This window comes from Etheostoma spectabile, chromosome 12 (assembly GCF_008692095.1).
Source record: "Etheostoma spectabile isolate EspeVRDwgs_2016 chromosome 12, UIUC_Espe_1.0, whole genome shotgun sequence".
In the NCBI taxonomy this organism is placed as follows: Eukaryota; Metazoa; Chordata; class Actinopteri; order Perciformes; family Percidae; genus Etheostoma; species Etheostoma spectabile.
Genome location: NC_045744.1, coordinates 12,413,725 through 12,436,630, shown reverse-complemented (window position 1 = coordinate 12,436,630; position 22,906 = coordinate 12,413,725). Strand labels below are relative to the sequence as shown.

The 22,906-nt window shown below is 37.6% G+C and overlaps 1 protein-coding gene across 1 annotated transcript in view; it reads left to right on the top strand.

Annotated features, from left to right (window-relative positions):
- Positions 1 to 22,906, top strand: part of myripa (myosin VIIA and Rab interacting protein a) — a 37,637-nt gene that overhangs the window by 10,399 nt on the left and 4,332 nt on the right. The window contains exons 5-14 of the mRNA XM_032531830.1: positions 3,590 to 3,726; positions 8,638 to 8,718; positions 10,236 to 10,333; positions 11,748 to 11,828; positions 12,004 to 12,144; positions 12,897 to 13,032; positions 13,238 to 13,794; positions 14,685 to 16,733; positions 17,344 to 17,400; positions 18,918 to 19,100. Of these exons, the coding sequence (XP_032387721.1) occupies positions 3,590 to 3,726; positions 8,638 to 8,718; positions 10,236 to 10,333; positions 11,748 to 11,828; positions 12,004 to 12,144; positions 12,897 to 13,032; positions 13,238 to 13,794; positions 14,685 to 16,733; positions 17,344 to 17,400; positions 18,918 to 19,100 (3,520 nt within the window). The remainder of the gene's footprint in view (positions 1 to 3,589; positions 3,727 to 8,637; positions 8,719 to 10,235; positions 10,334 to 11,747; positions 11,829 to 12,003; positions 12,145 to 12,896; positions 13,033 to 13,237; positions 13,795 to 14,684; positions 16,734 to 17,343; positions 17,401 to 18,917; positions 19,101 to 22,906) is intronic.

Below are 22,906 nucleotides of genomic sequence, written 5' to 3'. Positions count from 1 at the left end.
CTGAATTTCCATTTAGCGGTGGTGTGTCATATCAAAATGTGGTGATGTTAAGCTTAAAGTCTTAGTGCGGGTCTTTGATATTAATACATGTCTTTTACATTTAAGCCATTGCTAAATGAATGGCTACAAAGCTAATTAATACTATCAGCTCCACAAAACTCTCTATATATTTGTCTGTATAACTATGTTCAGAAATGGTGTCATCCGGCAACTTTCGCTCTCAGAAGCTCGAGTGTACACAGTTACCTGAATAGTCCATCATATTTTTTTAATCCTCCGTGTCCTCCTTGGCTACTAGCAACTGTGTGGAGTGATCACGAAAGGCTTGTGTCATGTGGATGTGCTGACAGTGTTGCAATTCCTCAAGGAGGCGACAGAGACTACGCACCACTAACTATTAAACTTTGCTTTAAGCTAAGAAAAAAATGTCTTGTTTACTTAATGGCTAAACCTATTGGATGAATTAGAAAATATGAAGTGATAAATATTATTTTTGTTAAAGTTTTACAGAGTTGACGTTTGCTTTTAAAGGATACGATTGGTGTGATTCTAAATGTGTCTTAAGCCTGGGCTATAATAGAAAATACGTAGTTCCTAACCACGTCTGGAGCTAAACGTTTTCTGAGCGCTTCAATGAGAGGGGGAGACACCAAAATCGTTCAATCATCAGCACTTACTTTAAGACGGGAAGTGTTATTATAATTGTATGTATATATGTAATTATATATACAGTACATTTCTTTGTAACTATTTCCATCGGTGTATTTGGTGATTTAGTGTGTATTTACAGCAGCAGGATCATGTACGCCAGACTGACTAAGAATAAACTACAATGACCATTATTATTGGTAATGAAGTAACATTGCAATGCAAGTGCAAAAGTGTAGTTCACTGATGGGTTTTAATAGTTTTTGGACAACAATGGAGTGTGTTAGTAAGATAAATTCAGTGTTGGTTTCATGGGATTTTTTTGACAATACGAAAAAATAAAATGTCATAATTTATATATTTACAATATATGCATTCATCATGTGTGGCTGCAGATGTCCCAACATGCATTGGGCAGAAAAGGGAGTACACCCTGGACAGACAATTATCACTATAACGCATACAGTAGGTGCAATTAAAACTTCAAAATTCACTTCTGACTGCTGAACCTTCTCACAATTAAATAAAAGTTTCATGACTTAAATTCAGTGATTTTGTACTTTAAAAAACAAGTAATTACCTCCCTGGAAATGTCTAAAGCTGTCCAGTAACTTCTCTGAAAGAAAGCCATAATATTTTTTACTTCCATCTCAGCTGTCATGAAGGCATGAGTTATTTTTAATCAGAAAGACAGATGTGGCAGGAGAGCTGAGTTAAGCCTCACTGACAGTTTTCTCCACTTGTCTGCATGATGAGACAAGACCACAGACTGCAGGAGTTACCTTAAGATGGTTCACACTTTGAGACTTTTTGTCACCTCCTGTCAACATACTCACCATCCACACACTCACTCAGCTCCCTTCACTCTGCTGGTGCAGATGGCAACTCATTAAACGTGCGTAGGTGTAATTTGCAGGGGGGATGGGGGGGTTACAACTAGGGATGCACCGATCCGATATTGAGATCGGGTGTCCGCCCCGATATTGATGGATCGGAAAAATTAACAGATCCATGGGCCAATCCAGTATTTTTTGTTGTCTCAGTCGCAGCACATCCTACGTCATTTGTCAGCAGCACGTGTGTCAGATGCTGGAAGAGTTGAGTTAACCGTTAGGCAACATGGAGCGAGCCAAAGGGTTGGCTGTGTGGAGATATTTCACTCTTGCCACGCCAAATAGTTTGTCGGCTGTTTGCAATATTTGCAAAGTTAATGTTTTGAGGGGTGGTGGTAGTACTGCAAAGTACAATACTACCAATTTAATCAAGCACCTCCAAAAGCACCATGCTAGGGAGCATGCTGAATTCCTGCAGCTCAACAAAACCAAAGGAGCAGGAGACAGTACAGCCCGACAACTAACTTTGGCAGATGCACTTCAACGACGCAAAAAGTTTCCGATGTAAAGCTTGAAAGCATTGGTAATAACACAGAAAGTTTCATTGTTTTTCATGCTCAACCAATGTAAGATGTTAAAGATGAGGGCTTCCGTGGCCTACTGGAATACTTAGAGCCAAGGTACTCTCTTCCATCACGCAAGTATTTATCCAAGACCGCACCCCAGAACTGTACAAAAAAAGTGTGCCAACTCATCTCAAAGGAGATTCAAGATGTAAAGACAATGAAGTTCACTACAGATATATTTGGAGCACTGTTGTGTGTCTAATGTTGCTTTTAAGTTTAACTGTCTACTGGTTAGACACGAGCTGTATACCACACGGTGCAATGCTTCAAGCTAAAAACCTCACACACCACAGTCCTTTGTGCTTATATTTTGACCATGACCTGCCCAGTAGACTGATCTCTAACCAGTGGGCTTTGCTAGAAAAAACGAGCATTGTTCTAGAACCATTTGAAGAGTTAACAAGGAAAGTAAGCTTATCGACTGCCTCCACTGCCAAAGTCATTCCAGCTGTCACCATCCTCAAACGCATCCTGGCTGAAGAAGGCAATGCAGATACTGGCATCAAGACAATGAAAAAAAACCTGCTTCAAGCTGTCAACAAACGCTTCGACACTGTGGAAGATGAACCCCTATATGCACTTGCCACCCTGCTGAACCCGAGCTATAAAGACGGGTAATATTATAACCTAACAAGATATAAAGACAGGTGATATTGTAACCAAACTAATTACATTAGGTTTATATTATAGATTGTTTTACTTTCTACAATAACACTACTACTGTAATTGATGAGATGCCATGCTATATATTTTTAAAACATGTAGAACATAAATTATATAGGCCTACATTCTTAAATAGTTTAATATATGCTGTATATTTTCTTTAAATGATTAGAGAAGGTTAGAGGGTAAAGTGATTTTGAACAAAACCAACACAATCCAGTGCAATAAACAAAGCTTCAAAAATAAAGCAAGTACAATACATTTTAAAAGCAGTCACAATGACCGTGACTACTATATTCCAGATCTTTAGAAATGTAATTCATGTTCAGTGGCATTTCTTTTTAAACAGATTTATGTATCAATAACATCATATTTAGGAGTCTGGGTTGTTCAGTGTGTATGACATAAACTGTATTAAATTACTTCTGTTTTACTACTCTCTGCCAGCCCAATTTTTTTATATAGGTTACACTTATGCCAAGTATCCTTCATACTATCTCACTGCTATCATAATCCATAAACTAACTAAATAATGTGTTAGTTAATATTTCTGCACCGTTTATCAGCTGGTGTTAACATTTCATATTTAGGAGGAAGTGGAATGGACAGTTACAGCAGTTTAATACCCGGAACTGTATCATTAGCATATAATATTACCAATAAAACAAAACATGCAGCGTTTGACATCTGTTATTGTGAGATTATTTCATTCAGGGTGCTGTATTGGTATGAAACTTATCAAAAATGTTGACAAAGATCAAAATGAGATACATATTGAGTGTATTTTTTAAATTGCTGGTCTGATTGTGTCTCTCTCAGGTTGTTGAAGACACAGTCACTGGAGTGGTTCTACACTGATGTGAAGACGCGCTTTAAGAGATTCGGCAGCGCCAAAGTTCTGAAGACTCTTTACAGGAAGCACCTGGCGGAGCACAGCGCGCTTTCAGAGCTTACTGGTAAACCAGTCTGTTTATTAGTGTTGTGGATAAAACATGTTAACTTTGGTGGAGACTTGACGTGTCTTATGTGATACATTTTGGCAAAGAAATTAGATATGCAAGAGTTCTGAAATCCTGAATATGACTTGATCTTTTTCTACAATCCAAATTGCTCGTGGGTGTAAAGAGACAACCACTAGCTAACACGTTAGCCAAATTAACTCCAAAAACCAAAAATGTGTGACTGAAAACATTTGTCACTTATCATCATTTAATACGTCAGCTGTATTTAAATTGACTGTGGACATTATTCTTGACCTTAATAAAAAACAAAGAATTAACAATAGGCCTATAATGTCGAAGTGTCCTTGGGCAAGACACTAAACCCTGAGTTCCCCCCGATGCTGTGCCATCAGAGTGTAAAAGTGTTTATCTGATGAGCAGGTGGCACCTTGTATGACAGCCTTAGCCACAGTTTATGAATGTGTGTGAATGGTGAATGGTTCCTGTAATATGTAAAAACGCTTTCAGTACTCGTTAGGACTAGTAAAGTCCCATATAAAAGCAGTCCATTTAATATTTTCCTCAAGGCTTACTTACAAGCCCGGTCGGTATTAAATGTTTTGTTCTAATATCCTCATGTTGTTATTTCAGATTAGTGTATCTTTAGGCAGTCCTGCACATCTGAATGTGAAGCATGCAGCACATACATGGCTTTGCTGGAGCCATCAATGCTGAAAATGTACTCGTATTACTATACAGTGCTTTGAATAAGACCTGCTCCCAGCAGCACATGCTCCCGCTTGTACGGGACAGAGCAATGAAAGCGGAGGAGTGTGTCTCTGAGCCATTACTTCAGAGTCTCTGATCTGATTGAACATACAAGGGATTTCAGAGAATTGTTAGTGTTTTGTGGAGGAGAGGTTGCCAGCTGCAGATGATACAGAGCTGTGACCCCTGTGGGAGGAGGACTGATGTGGGCTGGCATCAGGCCATCTTTCAGCGTCTCGTTCTGGTTAACTGTTTTCTTTCTCTACTCCCAAGCACACTGTATTATACATTTGACTGACCCACATTAGAAATTAAGCTGTTTATAAGTGTTTATTCAGCTGCCAAATCCACATGTCTGCATAGTCCGACTCATGGTAAGCTCTGCTGATGTAACTTTAAAGAAAAAGAATAATGCCTTTATTTATGTAATTATAATAAAAAGGCAGGAGGTGAACTGGCATCTCTCCAGCTACCAGTCCACACTCCGTACTTTGGCCCATACAGGGACTTAAACCCGCAACCCTCCGGTTCCTAACCCAACTCCATATAGAGTGAGCTACTACCACCCTCAGTATTACCAGAATTAGCAGAGCTGACATTTGGGGACTAATGGCTTGCAGTTAGTGGGTAGAGACATCATCATGTGTGAGTTTTGTGTCGCAGTGTAACATTTTCCCCTCAAGACACGCCGCCACAGCCTGACAACAATGCTCCTCTAAAGAGTAAAGCTAAATAACAAAGGTACCCTGAGGAACAAAACACATACATGCATAGTAATCATTACTTGATGCTTATTTCACATGCAGTAAAGAAATACAGGCATTAGGAGCAATATAGGAAAGAGTCAGAAGTCAAAATTATGCTAATCGTAAGTACAAAGTATAATATATATATATATATATATTGTCCAGTAATAATTAAACTCTGCCAACTTGTTCTTTCACCAATTTCTTCCTTTATTTCTTTTATTTAGAAAAAATTAACTTACATCGACTACACTGGAAGAAAAACAAGACGGTCTACAGTCATGCTAGTGGTTCTGTAAGGCTATACTTAGTCACAGCAGTGCTTTGAGAAAAATGTTATCGTCAGCATGCTTACATGCTCACAGTGTCAATGCTAACATGATCATATCTGAGCTAGTCTATGTCCACGACGTTCCACTTCTGGGGTTGCTTTGTTGCAACCCAAATGAGATATAGGCCACACCCATTTCCGCTTAGACTTTTATGTGTGACAAATTGTGATTTATCAAAAAACAACTTTTTCAAACCGTGCCATTTTCCTAGACCGTGCCATTGATCTGCACAAAAATTGGCACATAGTGTCTCCCGACCGACCTGACAAAATTTAGTTAAAAGATTTTCTATAGAATTAAATTTTCGCCCATTACGCACAAACAAATTTGTGTAGATAACTATGAAAAAAACAACTTTGCCATATCTTGGCCAAAATAAATGCTGTTGAGCCAAACTTTAGATTATTCCTTGGCTCTTGATAGACTCTCTGAGGCTTTAAAACAAATTTCATGAAGATTGGCACTGGCCACCAGGGGCGCTACAAATACAAAACGTTTATATCTCATGAACAGCTCATCCGAGGATTTAATTAATTTAATTTAATTAAAGGATATTTGACCTAACTTACCAAATATTACACATATAGCCCACGCCCAGTTCTGCTCCAAGTCTTTTTTGCAGCATTGCGCTAAGCACAAAACCAACTCCTTCAAACTCGTCCTAGGCCGTGCAAAAGATCTGGTGCTCTGTCACAAATTTGGTAAAGATAGGTCATTAGGGGGCGCTATAATCTACGTAGACCATTTTGGGCCATTTTATCCCTCATGATGTCGAGTGTGACGTATATGACGCCAAACGGCACTTCTGATTCATAACTTTGTTTTTTGGGGTCATTGTGCAATTAATCCGAACTGTTAGTTGCAAGATTGATACACTGCATGTAAGAAATTTAACAAATTTGTCCTTTATATGAATTATAATGTTCAATATGTTTGTTTTTACCCTGGATGACTCCAAATATATAGAACTGTTTTAGACAACACAAATACTTGTGTGGCATTGCTGTGTGTGTGATATCAATATATATATATATATATATATATATATATATATATATATATATATATATATATATATACAGTATATGTAAGATTCATGTTCCTTTTTATTTTTTTGTCTTTATTGTCCTACAACCTTTTTAACATTCAAGTGACCTCCGTGCAGCACAAATATTGTAATAGCACAGTCAGTCCTGAAAAGAAATGATGTTCATAGATTGACTATGGACAACAGGGGTGTTTTACAAGCTTTTATAGAAAATGAAATTAGACTGACCAGAGGTTGTCAAAAATCATTTAGGGCTCTTGGATATTTGTAATGGCAATGTACCACAGAACTTACGGCTCACACCTCTCAATATTTACTGATGTTTGCGTTTTGCATTCTTACACTTTGGGTTCTGGTTTTGTTGACCAAACAAATTATCCTAGCTAGCTACCAAACATGACATGTATCATATCTCTGTCAATTTAAATCCTGTCAACAAAAAGGTTAAGATTATAGTTGCACTTCAATGCGCTATGCCAAATTTGCTAAGTATCCGCCATAAGGGGGGACTTATGATCAAAGTTTGTATTTTGGCCAATAACTCAATACATGAAGAAGATTGGCCATTAGTTGGTGTTTTTGTCAACGTAGATCAGTTTTGGATTTTTTTAGTCAATCAATTCAAGGTGCTCTAAGCAATGTTGGGTGATGTCAGTTCTTGTTGATGTTTGAAGTATTGTCAAACAATGTGAAAGCCAACTTGACCTTCCATCCTTTTTATCTTGTCTCCTCCCCCTCTCTTCCATGTACTAACCCCCCAAATCCTTTGTTCTCAATTATTGGCTTACTGGCTTGGAGCCTGGTTATAACTGCTTGCAGTTCTAGTTAGTATAATGTTTCTTATGTATAAAAATACTACAGTGAAATACATATACTCATGTAAAAGATGTCAGTTCACCTTCCTGAGAGTCTGATGGGGCCTTTAGGGTTACTGTGACCTTTCAGCTGATGTTGTGGAGCTATCTGTGTTGGTCATGAGTCTTTTTCATGTTCCTGTGCTGCGGCCAAATGTGTCAAAAGTCATTAGATGATACAACACAGAAGCGCGCGCACAACACACACACACACACACACACACACACACACACACACACACACACACACACACACACACACACACACACACACACACACTCTCCCATCAGAGATCACAGTAACAAAGTCCATGCTGCAAAAAATACAAAAAAACATAATTCTGTTTTTACAGGATATCTAAATCAGTGAACTTATGCTTGCCTCTAGGGTTTTTTAGCAATAGAAGAGTAGAGTGCATTCTGCATTTTCAAAGTAATCAACAATTGGTCTAAGTCTCTTTGCCCCATAAAATGATTGGGAGTGACCTTGTGTACTCTGCTGTACCTCTAAACCAGCGGCACATCAGGTCACCTGGTAATACCAAGCGTCCTCTCTAATGCACTTACATAACTACAAATGGCTGCATTGTTGCATGAATATTTACATGCCATGAAAAGAGATTAGGGCTCACAGTTAAAAAGGAGAAACTGACTGACTGAACTCTGCTAATCTGTCACAAACTATCTAAAATGAAGTTATGTAGTAATGTGAAAAATAATGTATATCTGCCCTGTGAACTAGATTGCTCCAAAATGTAATGTGTTCTTCCTTGGTCCATGCTACACCCTTTCACCAAGTTCATGGAAATTGGGCAAGTAGTATTCCTCCTCCTGCTGACAAACAAACCAGCAAACAAAGGGCAAACCTTTTCTGTTATTAGAGACTATATACTGTAGTTGATGCATAAAATTGATACCATATGAAACAGCCATTACACACATTAAAAGTGAACAACCAAGTGAAACATAAAAGTCGCACTTTCCTTTTTGTATTTATTTATTCATTCATCTTTTTTGCTTAATGTCCCATCTAAGTTATAAAACAACAACAACCCTGGCATAGTTTCAAGATGACGTCTTAATCCCCTGTGAATCTACTGCATCTGTCTTTTCATGTACATGACATCTGTGTGACATCTGTGTGACATCTGTGTGTGTGTGTGTGTGTGTGTGCGCAGAGGGCAGCGCCTATGAGGAGAGTATCTGCAATGAGGGCAGCGTCTGTGGGAGTGACTCAACCTTCTATAGACAAAGTCAAGGTGCAGACATGTTTTATAATGATTTCACAGATCCTTGTTTGTACTGTACACCTATTTATGTGTAGCATTTTGTAAAGTCATTTTTGGATTAATAGAATTTAAGCTTTCATTTCTGTGCCAAGACATCTTCTGGTAGCACGAATGCCAAACTAAAGGATATACTCTATACTCTGCATAATTTCTGTTTACACTATGTGCAACATTTCAAAGAAAGTATGCACTGAGAAACAGAAGAAAGAAGTTGACCCTATAAAGGGATTTTTCCCTCATCTCCCAGATACTGTACGTGTTTATCATATGTGAATAGCCAACTCAGGTTTTGTGCATTATAAATACTGTATACTGTATCTCTATAAGTGGTACTGTAGCAATGCTGGAGTCTCTTAAAGTACCTGCTGTAGTAGTAATAATACTGTAGCAAACAATGTAATCATAGTTGTAGTGGCACAAATACTAGAAGTTGGCGTGCAGAAGCAATACCCTAGTAGCAGTTATATATACTGCACTGGTAAAAGCATTAGTTGTAGCTCTCTACGTGGTTCTAATAATTTTATTTTATATTTATGTACTGAAGTGGTACATCTTATACCAGTACCAGATTAACTCTCTAAGAGGCAAAAATGAGCTGTGTATTCCCCAACCTAGTTTGCTTAGAAGCTGATTAAGTGCTACTTATCTGATTCACAAGATCAACCTTGAGGCCAATTCCATTTAGTGGGTTGTACTGATTAAACAAGATACATTCATTTGTGAGCTTTAGAATTGCTAGCAGGTGGATTTTGTTATGTTGAACAGAGCCAGGGTGTTTCCTCTGTTCAGTGCTAAAATAAGATAAGTAGTACTGATATTCTTATGTGACTCTACAAGAAAAAAGAAAATATGTGTATTTTCCATAATGTGTGTTACAACAAGATGTTGACACAGTGACTCAAGAATGAGGTAAAAGAAAGGTAAAAATGCAGGAGTCATTGTAAGATCCATTCCATGTCAGTTGTTAAAAAAATCATTTCAGGAAACCTGTAATCTTTAGGGCCACGAGTGAGTTGCCTCAGTTTGTAATTAAGCCTCTTAATAGTGAGTGCCTAATTCAATCTCTATAAGAAATCTCCACAACTGACCCTCTGTTGGTACATTTGTCAGTTCAAGTTTATATTGGGGTCTTTGTAATCCTCCCGTGAATCCATGAACTTATATTTATTCCCAGAACCTAGTGCTTTACAGCAGATGAAGCATTGGAGGGATGCTTTTTGATCTTGATTTATGCTGTGATCTTCTGGCATGTCAAACAGTGATGTTTTTAGTCTGTTTTCAGTCTGTTTTGCTCTCTTGTTTGCTGTCCAGCTCTGCCCTCACTTATCTTCATTCTCCCAGTTCACTGCACTAACAGGAATAGTGACCAAAAACATGAATGAAAAGCTGCTCCTCTTGGTCACGTCTCTGTCTGTTACTTTGATTTCAATTCCATTTAAAGCATCATTCAGGTAACAACAACACAAGTGATTGTTTCTTTGTGTCAGAGCACAGCATGGCAGAGACACTCACTGTGGCATTGCGGGTGGCAGAGGAAGCTGTAGACGAGGCCATTTCCAAGGCTGAGTCCGACACTGCCAATCAGGTTGTTTATCCTGTCTTCTAAATAGACTGGCATTATACATGGATTGTTAAATTGCTTATCTGCACACACTGTCCAGCACTATGTGTCCCAAAACCGTTAAGTTGTTTTCTTTGACATAAATTTACATCTGCGCACTATAATGAGCTTTTTTAAAGGTACTGTATTGTAGATACTGCAGGATGGTATTTTTTTATTGGTCTGCAACACATGCACTTTAATAAGTACAGTATCCTCTGCCGTCATTTCATCATGTTCCTCCTTATCTGATTTCTTTTCTTTTTTTCTTTTGAGTCAGATTTTAAATCAGATTATGGAAAACAATCAGGATTATGCTGTAATACAAATGATAGTTTAATACTACAGTGTAAGACAATACCATTGTTAGGCCAACAAAAAATGCCAAATAACGTGGATCATTGGTCGTATTGGACATAGTGAAGTTACTTTTACGTCACAATTTTAGAACACTGTTTATAACAAACTCTGATGGAAAAATAACAAAGACTATATTTTAATTTAATTCTTGTATTCTACACTGTACATAAAGTTCCCTTTGTTTATCAAACTGAAAACCCGTCCGTCTTTCACAAGGGACACTATTGATATGATAAACTTTCTACAAAACATTGTTTTTTTGTAGACCAGGCTTACCTGGTCTCCTCAGATACAAAAGGTTTGTAAACCAACATGACAACATGAGGGAGGCTTTGACTCATCAGTGTGTTACTGAACGGTCCAGGATCTCGGTTTAAACTGAATATTTGTTGTTGGAATGTCACAAAGCTTAGTTAAAAGTAGAATGTCCTGCTTTCTGATTGTGTAATTTCATTAAAATACAGTAAACTCAGAACTGCAGAATACCACTGTTTTATGAAAATATAATCTTCTGCATCTAAAATATTGTTCTGTTCTAAAAGTATTTAGTATAATACCTGTGTTGGTGTGAATCTGCTGTGCCAGGAAGTTTTGGACAGAAGTTTGACAACCTGGTGTCATCTCAAGTATAAAAGAAATACTTAAGTTCAACTGCAGTTTTTCAACAAGAGACGCAAATGACCACAAAGAGACACGGAACAAATGCTGTACAAACAACGCGGCCCCCTATTGCAATTAATCTCTGCACCTTGGTTCATATCTTACAATGTTTTCCTACGTGGCTAAATAGGCGTAATGCATGTCTTCTACTGGTTTCTATATATTTTTCAAATAATTACAACTCCAGTACAATCACAAAGTACATTTCTGCTTCTGCAGCCACTTTCTAAAATACTACGGTATATAAAAATATTTTTTCTTCTCTCAACATCTTTGAAATGGCCACAGTTTGGAGGAGTAATCAGCTTATAGTGCGTATTTGTGTGTGCGTGGTGCTGCATAGCTTTCTTATTTGTGTGGTGTTTTTGTTGTTTACCAGGGGAAGCAGAATGAGGCTCACTATCTGCGGGAGCACAGAGGAGAGCTCATTGAGGAACTAACCAAAACTATCGTGCAAAAAGTAAGAAAATAAATATTTAGATTTTTCTGTCTGAGCTGCAAACACTCACTTTGCACAGTAACAGTTTATAGTGTGTGATTATGTTGAATTAAAGTGCACCTTAAAGCAAAACCTGTAGATTTTTGTGTTTGTACAGAGCCATGTGCAGCCCTAATCATGTCTCTGTCTCTCTTAGATTATTAGCACGAGGAAGACTTTGGCTCAGATGAGGGCAGATTATGACCAGGCTTGGCCACTTGAACACAACACTGACCTTTATCATCAGTTCAACTGTGATCAAGCCTCCAGCTCCCTCAAACACCAACCAGGCCTCTGGGTAAACACAATAACTTAAAATTTTACTGTACAATAAATATACAATGGCTGTGTAGAAGAAACAGTTGTGAAAAGTCCATCTAGTACTGCATTTTCATTTATTATAAAAAATTAAACTAAACCAGTGGTTGCCAACTATTTTGGCTTGATTCCCTTTACAAATAAAACTGTGTTTATGAGATATTTATGAGATGTTCAGATGTCTTTTGAGTTGTTTGCACACAAAAAATCCCTTCTAAACTTCTCAGATGGTTTAATTTAAATAACATAACTGTTAGAAGCTCAAACAGGTAAAATTATCTAATATTTATTCAAAACAAATCTAAGAAAAGTCCAAAATATAAGTATACATTTGTGTAGCAGCCTCATTAATCATCTCACGACCCCTCGGCTTCATCTTGACTCTTTGGAGGCGCTCTGGCCCCTAGGTTAAAAAACACTGGACTAAACTAACAAACTGTATATAAAGTTTGCAAAACTATCTCCTCCTCAAGCAGCTACTGTAAAATGCTGATTACACAGTAATGCATCAGTAATAATAATCTTAATATTGTCAGATATAAGATTATATATTAGTGACAGGGACCATTTTCCTGCAAAAATGAGTATTTTACTTATGGTGACAAGTGCTGACCTCTGCTGGTTAACCTGGTCAACTTGCTCCACTGACTTCGTCTTATTGCAGAGTCAGACATCCAGTGTGACTGTGACAAAACATTCACTCATTTTTATTTGTCATTTTTCTCCTCTCAGAGGTCACACTCTGCCTTCTCACTGTTGGACAATGACCCTCCAGGTCTGATGCAAGACTCCTCACAGGCGCTAAAGAAGGACGGAGGTGGATCAGCTATGTCAACGTGGAAGAGTGTAGACCGGCTAGACAACACTGGTAAGATCTTGTTGCTCTTTAACTTCACAAAGCCACCAGTACTTTTAGGTTTTGTTGTGCCAGTAACTGGTTATCTTTGCACAATCAAAATATTCCATTTATTATTAACCAAGAGAAGCATCAAATTCTATTTTAGCTCAAAGATTTTACCTAATCGATTATCAAAAAGTAATCGGTGTGTGTGTATGCATGTGTGTGTGTGCAGGTGTGTCCTCAGTGCTGAAGAGCCCAGACGGGAACTGGATCGCCCTGCAGAGCGCTCAGCTGTCTCGTCCCAGCCTGCTGACCAAAAGGAAGAGCCTGGTCTTCAGTGCCTTGGAGAGGGAGTCTGAAGTGGTGTCCGCTTACGAAGGCATGGGCTCGGACCTCGAAACCAAACCCGAACCTGACAGATCCTGGGGTGCCGTCCTCCAGGAGATCCACAGGATGATGACAGACTCTAACTCCAACCAGCAGGACAACCGCGACAGGATGCCGTCCGTTCTGTTGGGCCGCCGAGGTAGCAGAGGCGATCTGTTTTCAGACTCTGAGGGGAACTGGAAGCCTAACACACCTCTGCTCGCTCTTTTCAAGAGGAAGGTACCTGCAGAGATCAGGCGACCTTCATCCTCCCGCAGGACCAGCATCATCGATGTGAACTTTAACGTGGAAAGAGCCGGAGTAGAAGTTGAGAGCAAGGCTGCTGCAGAGCCAGAGGTGGAAAAAGTCAGGAGATCACGGAGGAAAAAGAGAAGTAAAAAAGATTTGTCTTCATCTGTGCTGGTAAGAAATAAATTACATTAAACTACAAACTGATGAGATTAAATGAAATTGGAAGATCTTTTAATCACAGCAAAAAAAAGAGTTTAATCAAAATAATGATTTAGCTAAGTAGGCTTTACATAACTATGTGAAACTGCCAATTCTGGTTCTGTAACATGTTAAATTTTCTGTAAAGGTTTGTGAATTCCTTTCTTTTGTTTTAGATAAATAAGAAAGAAAGAATATTCAAAAATAAAAATAAAGTACCCTATATTCCTTATAAACAAATAAAAAGATTTTTGCTCTCTTGTCTCCCCTTATTGGTATTAATGGGGGTGGACAACATATTAGAAACCCCACTCAGAAATTTAATTCAGCAGCCCCACAAACTACAGACTCATAAATGACCATAAAGTTGAATCAACACCCTTTTTTAAAACAGTTTCACATGCAAGTTGAATTTATTGCAGGACTGTTGTTAGATGTAATCAGTTTTAGTTTAGTGTACCTAATTAATGGCAACTAAGAATATAATAAAACTTGAATAAAATACAAACAATTGTGGAGTTGAAATGCTGCCTGACTTACACAGATACAAATAATAACTGCTAAAAAGCAAATGACATACATTAGAGTAAGTCATACTTCATTCACCACAGAAATATGCATACTGTATATTGTTATGGAATTTTGTTCACTGCATAGAGGAATTTTCAAAACGAAGAAGAGACCTTGTTGAAACAAAATAAGACAGGTTGAAACTGGATAAAAGTTTAGATATTCGGTGAGAGAGTTTAATTATTTCCGTCTGAGGACATCACAAAAAAATGACGAGAATAAGTTACAAATGAAACAGAGTAACAGGTGACCCACAATCTGGTAAATACATCTAGTAATACACTTCTTGATAGCAGCCCCAGCAAGAGGAAAACAGACCCTCTAAATTGTTGTATCTTGCATTCAGGATCACAGCAACGAAGTACAACCATCTGCAACATCTTTCTGACTCTGCACATGAACCTTTTCACCTCGAGGATGACATGACAGGACATGGAGCATATCGGATTGAGCAGGAGCTCACGCTAAAACTACATCAGCTAGCAGGCCGAGTTTCTGAGTGCTCCACCGGAGGAGAAGAAGAAGTGAGAGATGCTAGTAATGATGGACAGAGGGAGGAAAAGAAACAGGGGAGCGAGGACAGAGATGAAGAAGATGAGAGGCTGTGGAAGATGGAGATCGACTTGGATGAAGAAAGAACAGAGGAAGAGGAAGACGTAGATGATAAAGAGATGAAATACAGATTATTCAGGCTCATCGCACAGTCCACACTCACATACTTCTCATCTACTGATGATGAGTTAGACAAAGTTGGACAGAGTAAAGAAGAATGGGAAGAAGATGGGGATGAAGATGTGAATGAGGAAAAGGTGAAAAAGACAGATAGTCTTAGTTCTAAACTCTGTCAGCTGGAAAAAGAAGTCAGGGCCAACCAGTTCTCCTCCACAGAGGATGAGCTGGACAGAGTTGGCGTCATGGATGAAGAGAAGAAAACAGGCGAGGAGGAGCAGGAGGAGGAGGAGGAAGAGGAGGAGCTGGCAGTGAAAGTATGTCGATTAGCTAACCAAGCCAATGCCACCCAGTTTTCATCCACAGAGGATGAGTTGGACCAAGCAGGCATAGGTGAAGAGGGGAAGGAAGCGATAGACGAAGTGAAGCTGTGGAAACTGGAGGCGGAAAAAGACGTCCATGCCGCTCAACTCCGTGATTTGGCCAGTCTAGTTAGTGCTTCCCAGTTTTCTTCAACTGAGGATGAGCTGGATAGAGTTGGAGAGAATGAGGTGGAGGTGGAGCAGGAAGGAAACGAAGGAGGAATCAAGAGGAAGGAAGCAGTGGAAAAGAATCGGGAAAGGAGAGAATCATTTGGAGATATGGATGTGACAATGTTTGATTTAAGGTATGAAATTGAGGAAAGAAAGACAGAGAGCAGTGATGAAAAATTTAAAGATGTCCAACAAGATCAAACAGAGGTAGAGGAACACAAAAATTGCATGGAGGAGAAAGTAACAGATGAGAATGAAGGAATGGTAAAGGGGCATACATGTGAAAAAGTGGAAGTTATGAAAGAGGACAAGGCTAATAAAGCAAAAGAGACAGAACAAAGACAAGAGATGGAGTCAGAAACAGTGGTGCAAGCAGAGAAAATGGAGGAGATATCCTTACATGAGACAAAAGTCCAACTAGAGAAGTGGCAAGACAAAACGGAAGGAGAAGAGAGACAGGAAAAGATTAGTGAAAGCAAAGAGAGTCAGGAGACAGCAACAGACAGCGATGAGGAGGATGCAGAATTTCACAGAATAATCAGCAGCATGTTAACGATGACTTTGGACGACATGCAGATAGAGACATCGAAGAAAGAAGCTGCAGAAAATGGGAGCAAAAATAGAAAGCCAGAGGAAGAAGAGACAGATGAGAATGTAAAAATTGGGTTCAAAAATGGATTTGAGGAAACAGCTGTCGATGCACAAAGCACAAATGAATCAGAGGAGACAGAAAGTGCTGAATGGGTCCAAAGTCAAGACGACAACTTGATGTCAGAGTCAGCTGTGAGAGAAAGACCAGGTGAAAATGTATGTGAGCAAATTCAAGGAGATATTTCCAGAAAAAATGAGAGTGGAGATGCCACAGGTAAAAATGAAAATGAACAGGAAACCGATGAAGATGCACAAGAAAAAAGACATTTAGCAATCAAAGCGGCACTTAAGGATCATGACAAACAAGGAAAAGTCACAACTGAGTGGAAAATTACAGAGATGCAAGAAGATACTGCAGAGGTAGCTTTTGAAAATAAGGAAATGAATATAAGACTGGAGGAAACCAAAGGAGAAAATGCAGACAACATGGAGCAGAGCAGCATGTCTTCTCTACTGGAGGGCTCACTGTCACCTGAGGAGATTCAAAGCGTAAAAACTATATTTTTTTATCTTACTCTGGACAGTGATGCATAATACATGCAACATTACTCCCCGCAAGAGTAACAAAAGTCCTATGTCCTTTCAAAAGCCCATGTATACCCTTATATTCTCCACTAACAGTTTATTGTGATTTCAGCATTAAAGTGAGTCTATGTAACTTTTGAAAGGGAAATGAGACATTCTACCTTTAACAAAGGAAAAGTTGAATTAATTAGCAATAAAACCCACCATTGCACATTTGGAATACATTCAGAGCTTTTGATGCTCAGAAATACCAAGCCATTTGTTTCTTTCCTGTCCATTCTCCTCTAAATCTGTCACTTGGCATCTGCTAGATGATTTGTGTGACCAACACACATTTTATCATCACACATCATTTTAAAATGACCCATATTGTAATGGCCACTTGTTGCCACAGAGCTCAATGAAAGTTACAAAGGCTCACTTAGAAGAAAACCCTTACATTTGAGTAACTCCTTAATAACTATTCTTTGCATTGTAATTGCTACTAAACTACTAATCAACTCAATTTGATGCTGATTTACTTCCCTGTCTGTCCTGTGGGTTCTTCTTCTGTGCTTCTCTCTGTGTGCTGTAGGGTAGTGACATGGAGCTTTACAAAACAATAGAGACTATCTCATCTCTGCTGGAGCAGGTGAGGGTTTGTTTTGCTTTAGGAAGGCAGTATGGTCATCATTGCACTTAAAGCTGTAGGTGTACTTCATTTGCAATTTTGAATCACTTTTTTCTTCTTTCTTTGCTTTCATAGTTACATGCATGCATCTGACCTCCTAACTTTATTTTTAATATGGTATTATCCTGGTCATGCTGGTGTTTTTTTGCAAAACATCCTGAGTTGGCCACCTTAATATAAAATGAATTATCCAATTATGGTACTCACTGTGGATATGATAGATGCCCCTCCTCTACAGAGGAAATCATTTTTGTTTGTTTGTTCATTTAAAGTAGTAATGTATTTTAGAGTTTTTGATAATTAGGGTATTTTCGAACAAATAGTACAGAACAGCAATTATATAACGTTACACATTATGGATTATGGACAGCAGGTCTTTTTCTCCTTTCCTTTCCATGATTGGCAAAGAATTTCCGCAAAAAGGAAGGTAAACCACCATCAATGTTCCTTATTTCAAATTCTGAGGGTACAAAGTTTAAGCCTAGCTGTTTTTTATGCCTCTATGCTGGCGAAAGTTGTGGTCGGAGTCATTAAGTTTTCGTGTTGTCCGTGCATCTGTCCTTTTTTTGTGAACATGATATCTCAGGAGTGCCTTATGGGAATTTCTTCAAAATTTGCATAAATGTCCACTTGGACTTAAAGTGTGCATATTATGCTCATTTTAAGGTTTATATTTGTATTTAGAGATTATATCAGAATAGGTTTACTTGGTTTAATTTTCAAAAAACACCATATTATTTTTGTACGGCACATTGCTGCAGCTCCTCTTTTCACCCTTGTGTTGAGCTCTCCATTTTAGCTACAGAGCGAGGCATCACACTTCTATTGCATCTTTGTTGGGAGGCGCACATGTGCAGTACCCAGGTAAGGACTACTAGCCAGTCAGAAGCAGAGTACGAGGGCGTGCCATGCTAGCAGCAAGGCGAGCATTGTAACGTGTGTTACAAAGTTACGCACCTTTGTCACAGAAGAAAAGGCTGGACTACAATTGAGCTGTTTGGAGCAGTTTGTGAACAGTGTTTTCTGTTGGGGAGGGTAAGTTGCTTTGGGGTGGACTTTGGGCTTTTTCATTTTGTAAACCTGCACAAAAAAGATAGATAACACAATAAGGAAATGGGAAAAGCCAAAAAGCATAATATGAGCACTTTAAGGATGAACTGATAAGATTTTGGTTGTCAAAGGTTGCTGTGACATTTTTTACCCTAATTTAAGAATTAATACGCAAATTATGACAAAATACACTCAATACATTTTTATTAAATTCCTTCACATGATATATTATGAGTCTGGAGAGACTGAATGGCTGTAAACAGAATGGATGTTAACTACACTTTGACTGGTTGGCACACAAGTGCTAGGCCGAAATTCTAGTTAGTTAATTTTAACATAAGACATTTAAAATTAATTTTATTTTCATCAAACTGCTAAATACCAGGTGTTCAAAGATTTCAGTCAGCCACCTTGTCTCTGTGTTGTAGAGGTACACGGCGGTGTCTCTGCGCAGCATTACCACTGAGGTCCTGAAAGTGTTGAATGCCACTGAAGAGCTGCTGCTGCAAGGGGTGGAGGGAGGAGACGGCCCCCGACTCTCTAGCACCGTCCTGCCCCCCAACACAGACCCCAAGAAACTGGATCAACAGTTCTCCAGACTGGAGGAGAATGTAAGTGAGCTTTTTATTATGAATAGTAAAACACTAGAAACAGTTTACTGCACAATGAGTACTGTTATACTTTATTTACAATAAGTGCAATTAAATATGTTCTTACATCTTCACATAGAACAATGATGTGCATCACAAAAAAGCATCACAAACCAAATATTCTCTTTCTAGCTCAGCTAAAAAACCCAGATCAGCAGTACATCTGCTGTAGTAACCGGTAGATACTGACAACGTGATCTCCCCTGTTTAACTGATTATTATTATTATAACAAATGTATACAAACATGTGAACTAACTACAGGCACTTGCCTCGTTCATGGACTCACTGACTCATTTATTTATTCATTATTTATTAATTGAATGTGCCGGCACGCCTTGCCGGATTGTTCAAGGCCAACTTTAACTTCTGACTATATTATGACTTTTTATAACATACATTATATGACATTTTTTTAATGATTTTTTCAACACACTATAATATGACTTTTTTATGACTTTTTTTCAGCATACTGTACTACAACTTTTTATGACTTTTCTCAACATACTATGACTTTTTTATGACTTTTTTTCAGCATACTATACTATATGACTATATGAATTTTCTCGACATACTATACTGAGTTTTTTGTCTTTCTTAATGTCAGCAATAAATACAATGTGAAACCAGTGCCTTGCGAGCTTTGCAAATAGATCAGTGAGATAAATTGCTGGAGCTGGAGAATGAAAATCGGAAGTTAGGTGTTCAACTGTTCATGTGCAATGAGATTTTCAACATACTTAACTATGACTTGTTCTGACTTTTTTAGACATACGACACTATGAACTTTTTATGACTTGTTTTGACATACTATACAACACCAAACCAGCGTGTTGCAAGCTTCAGTCATAGCTCAATGAGATGAGCTGCTAGAGTTCAAATGAAGAGGTTCAACTCTTCACATGCCACACTCTATACTATGACTTTTTTCAACATACTATAATATGATTTTTTTTAACTTTTTTTGACAGACTATATTATAACTTTTTTTCAACATATTATACTATGACTTTTATTGATATTTTTTGACATACTATACCATGACTTGTTTTCAAGATACAGTACTTTACTATGACCTTTTTATTACTTTTTTCGACACACTATATACTTTGACTTTTTCATGTTTTTTTTCCCTCACATACTATACTATGACTTTTTACGACGTACTATTTTATGACTTTTTAATGACTTTTTTCAACATCCTATGCTATGACTTTTTTGACTTTTTTTTAAATACTATATTATGACTTTTTTATTATTTTTTGGACAGACTATACTGTCTTTTTTATGACTTTTTGACAAACTATACTATGACTTTTTTATGACTTTTTTCAACACACTATATACTATGACTTTTTCATGATTTTCTTTTCCCTGACATACTATACTATAACTTTTTATGACTTGTTTTGACATGCTAAACTATGATTTTTTTATGACTTGTTTTAACATGCTAAACTATGACTTTTTATGACTTGTTTTGACACACCATACAACGCCAAACCAGTGCATTGAAAGCATTTGATAAAGCTCAGTGAGATGAGCTGCTAGAGTTAAAATGAAAATTGGAGGTTCAACTCTTACATGCTGTAACATTTTTTTCAACACACTATATAATATGACTTTTTTATGTCTTTTCTCGACTTATTATACTATAACTTTTTATGATTTTTTTCTGACATACTATACTGTGTCTTTTTTAGGACTTATTTTGTAACAGACTATACTATGACTTTTTATGACTTTTTTGACTTACTATACTATGACCTTTTCATGATTTTCTTCCCTGACATACTATACTATGACTTTTTATGACTTTTTTTAGACATACTACACTATGACTTTTTTGAGACTTGTTTTGACATGCTAAACTATGACTTTTTCATGATTTTTTTCCCTGACATACTATACTATGACTTTTTTATGACTTTTCTTGACTTACTATACTATGACTTTTCATGACTTTTTTGACATTCTACAACTTTTTTGACATAATATACTATGACTTTTTATGACTTTTTCCGACATACTATACTATGACTTTATATTACTTTTTTGACATGCTATACTATGACCTTTTCATTATTTTTTTCCCTGACATACTATTCTATGACTTTTTATGACTTTTTTAGACATACTACACTGACTTTTTTGAGACTTGTTTTGACATGCTCAACTATGACTTTTTACGACTTTTTCAAAATACTATACAACGCCAAACCGGTGAGTTGCAAGTTTCACATATAGCTCAGTGAGCTAAGCTGCTGAAGTTGAAATGAAGATTGGAGGTTGGGGGTTCAACTCTTCACATGTCTTGACATTTTTTCAACACACTATATACTATGTCTTTTTTTATGACATTTTTTGACATACTATACTATGACTTTTTTTATTACTTTTCTCAATATATTATACTATGACTTTTTTCGACATACCATACTATAACTTATATTTTAACACTATATCAGACATACTCAACTAGCGGACCTCGGTCCGGGGGCGGACCCAAATGCAATGTCGTCCGGACCAAGACCAAAGATGATCACACAGTTGATCATGATGTTTTAAAGATTAGGCTTTTTAAATCGGAGTTTTCAAAGAAAACTGTCTCTTGGTTCTTAAACTATCTTAGTGACAGAACTCAGTGCATTAAGCATGATGGTGTTCACTCTGGTATTTTACCAATCTTTAAAGGGGTTCCACAAGGCTCTGTATTAGGCCCTCTTTTATTTACTATTTATATAAATTATCTTAATCGGCATGTGTCTGATGCAAACTTTCATTTTTATGCAGATGACACAGTTATTTATTGCTGTGCACCCTCTCTTAAACAAGCCATTGCACATTTACAGAATGCTTTCAATGTGGTACAAAATACTTTGCTACAGCTGAAACTTGTGCTCAATGCAGACAAAACCAAATGTATGCTTTTCACAGACCTTCGGAACAGGCCACTGAATGTTCCCTCAGTGGTTACTCTTGATGGACGTGAAATACAGACTGTTACAACTTATAAGTATCTTGGTATTGTTATTGATGACTGCCTGTCATTTAAGCCTCATATTCACTGTCTAGTGAGAAAGTTGAGACTAAAATTGGGTTTTTACTTTCGAAATAAGCTGTGTTTTTCTTGTAATGTTAAAAAACGGTTAGTGGCATCAACTTTTTTTTAACTGTGCTGGATTATGGTGATATACTATATATGCATTCATTTGCTCAATGCCTTCAGATGATTGACGCAGCCTATCATGCATCGTTGAGATTTATTACTAATTGTAAAGATCGCACCCATCACTGTGAGCTGTAGTCTCGTGTAGGGTGGTCTGCCTTGGCTACACGGAGGCTTTGTCATTGGTATACAGTTATATATAAGGCTATTCTTGGTGCGCTTCCATCTTATTTATGTTCACTTCTTATGAAAAAAAGTACTGGTCATTACTCTCTCCGTTCTCAGGCTGTTGTTTTCTGTCCCACGTGTCAGTACTGAGCTGGGTAAAAAGGCCTTTGCTTACTCTGCTCCCTCTACATGGAATTTGCTGCAGAAGATCTTGAAACTTAGTAAATTGGTTCCTTTGAGTATTTTTAAGCTGAAAATGAGAAGCTTTGAGTTGGACTCCCTCACATGTCAATGTTTTAATTGAGATTTCATTGTAAGTGCATTTTTTGTTTTCATGTGTGTGTCTTTGTACGTACGTTATGATGTGATGTCATTTTGATGCCTATCTTGGCCAGGTCTCCCTTGCAAAAGAGATTTTTAATCTCAATGGGT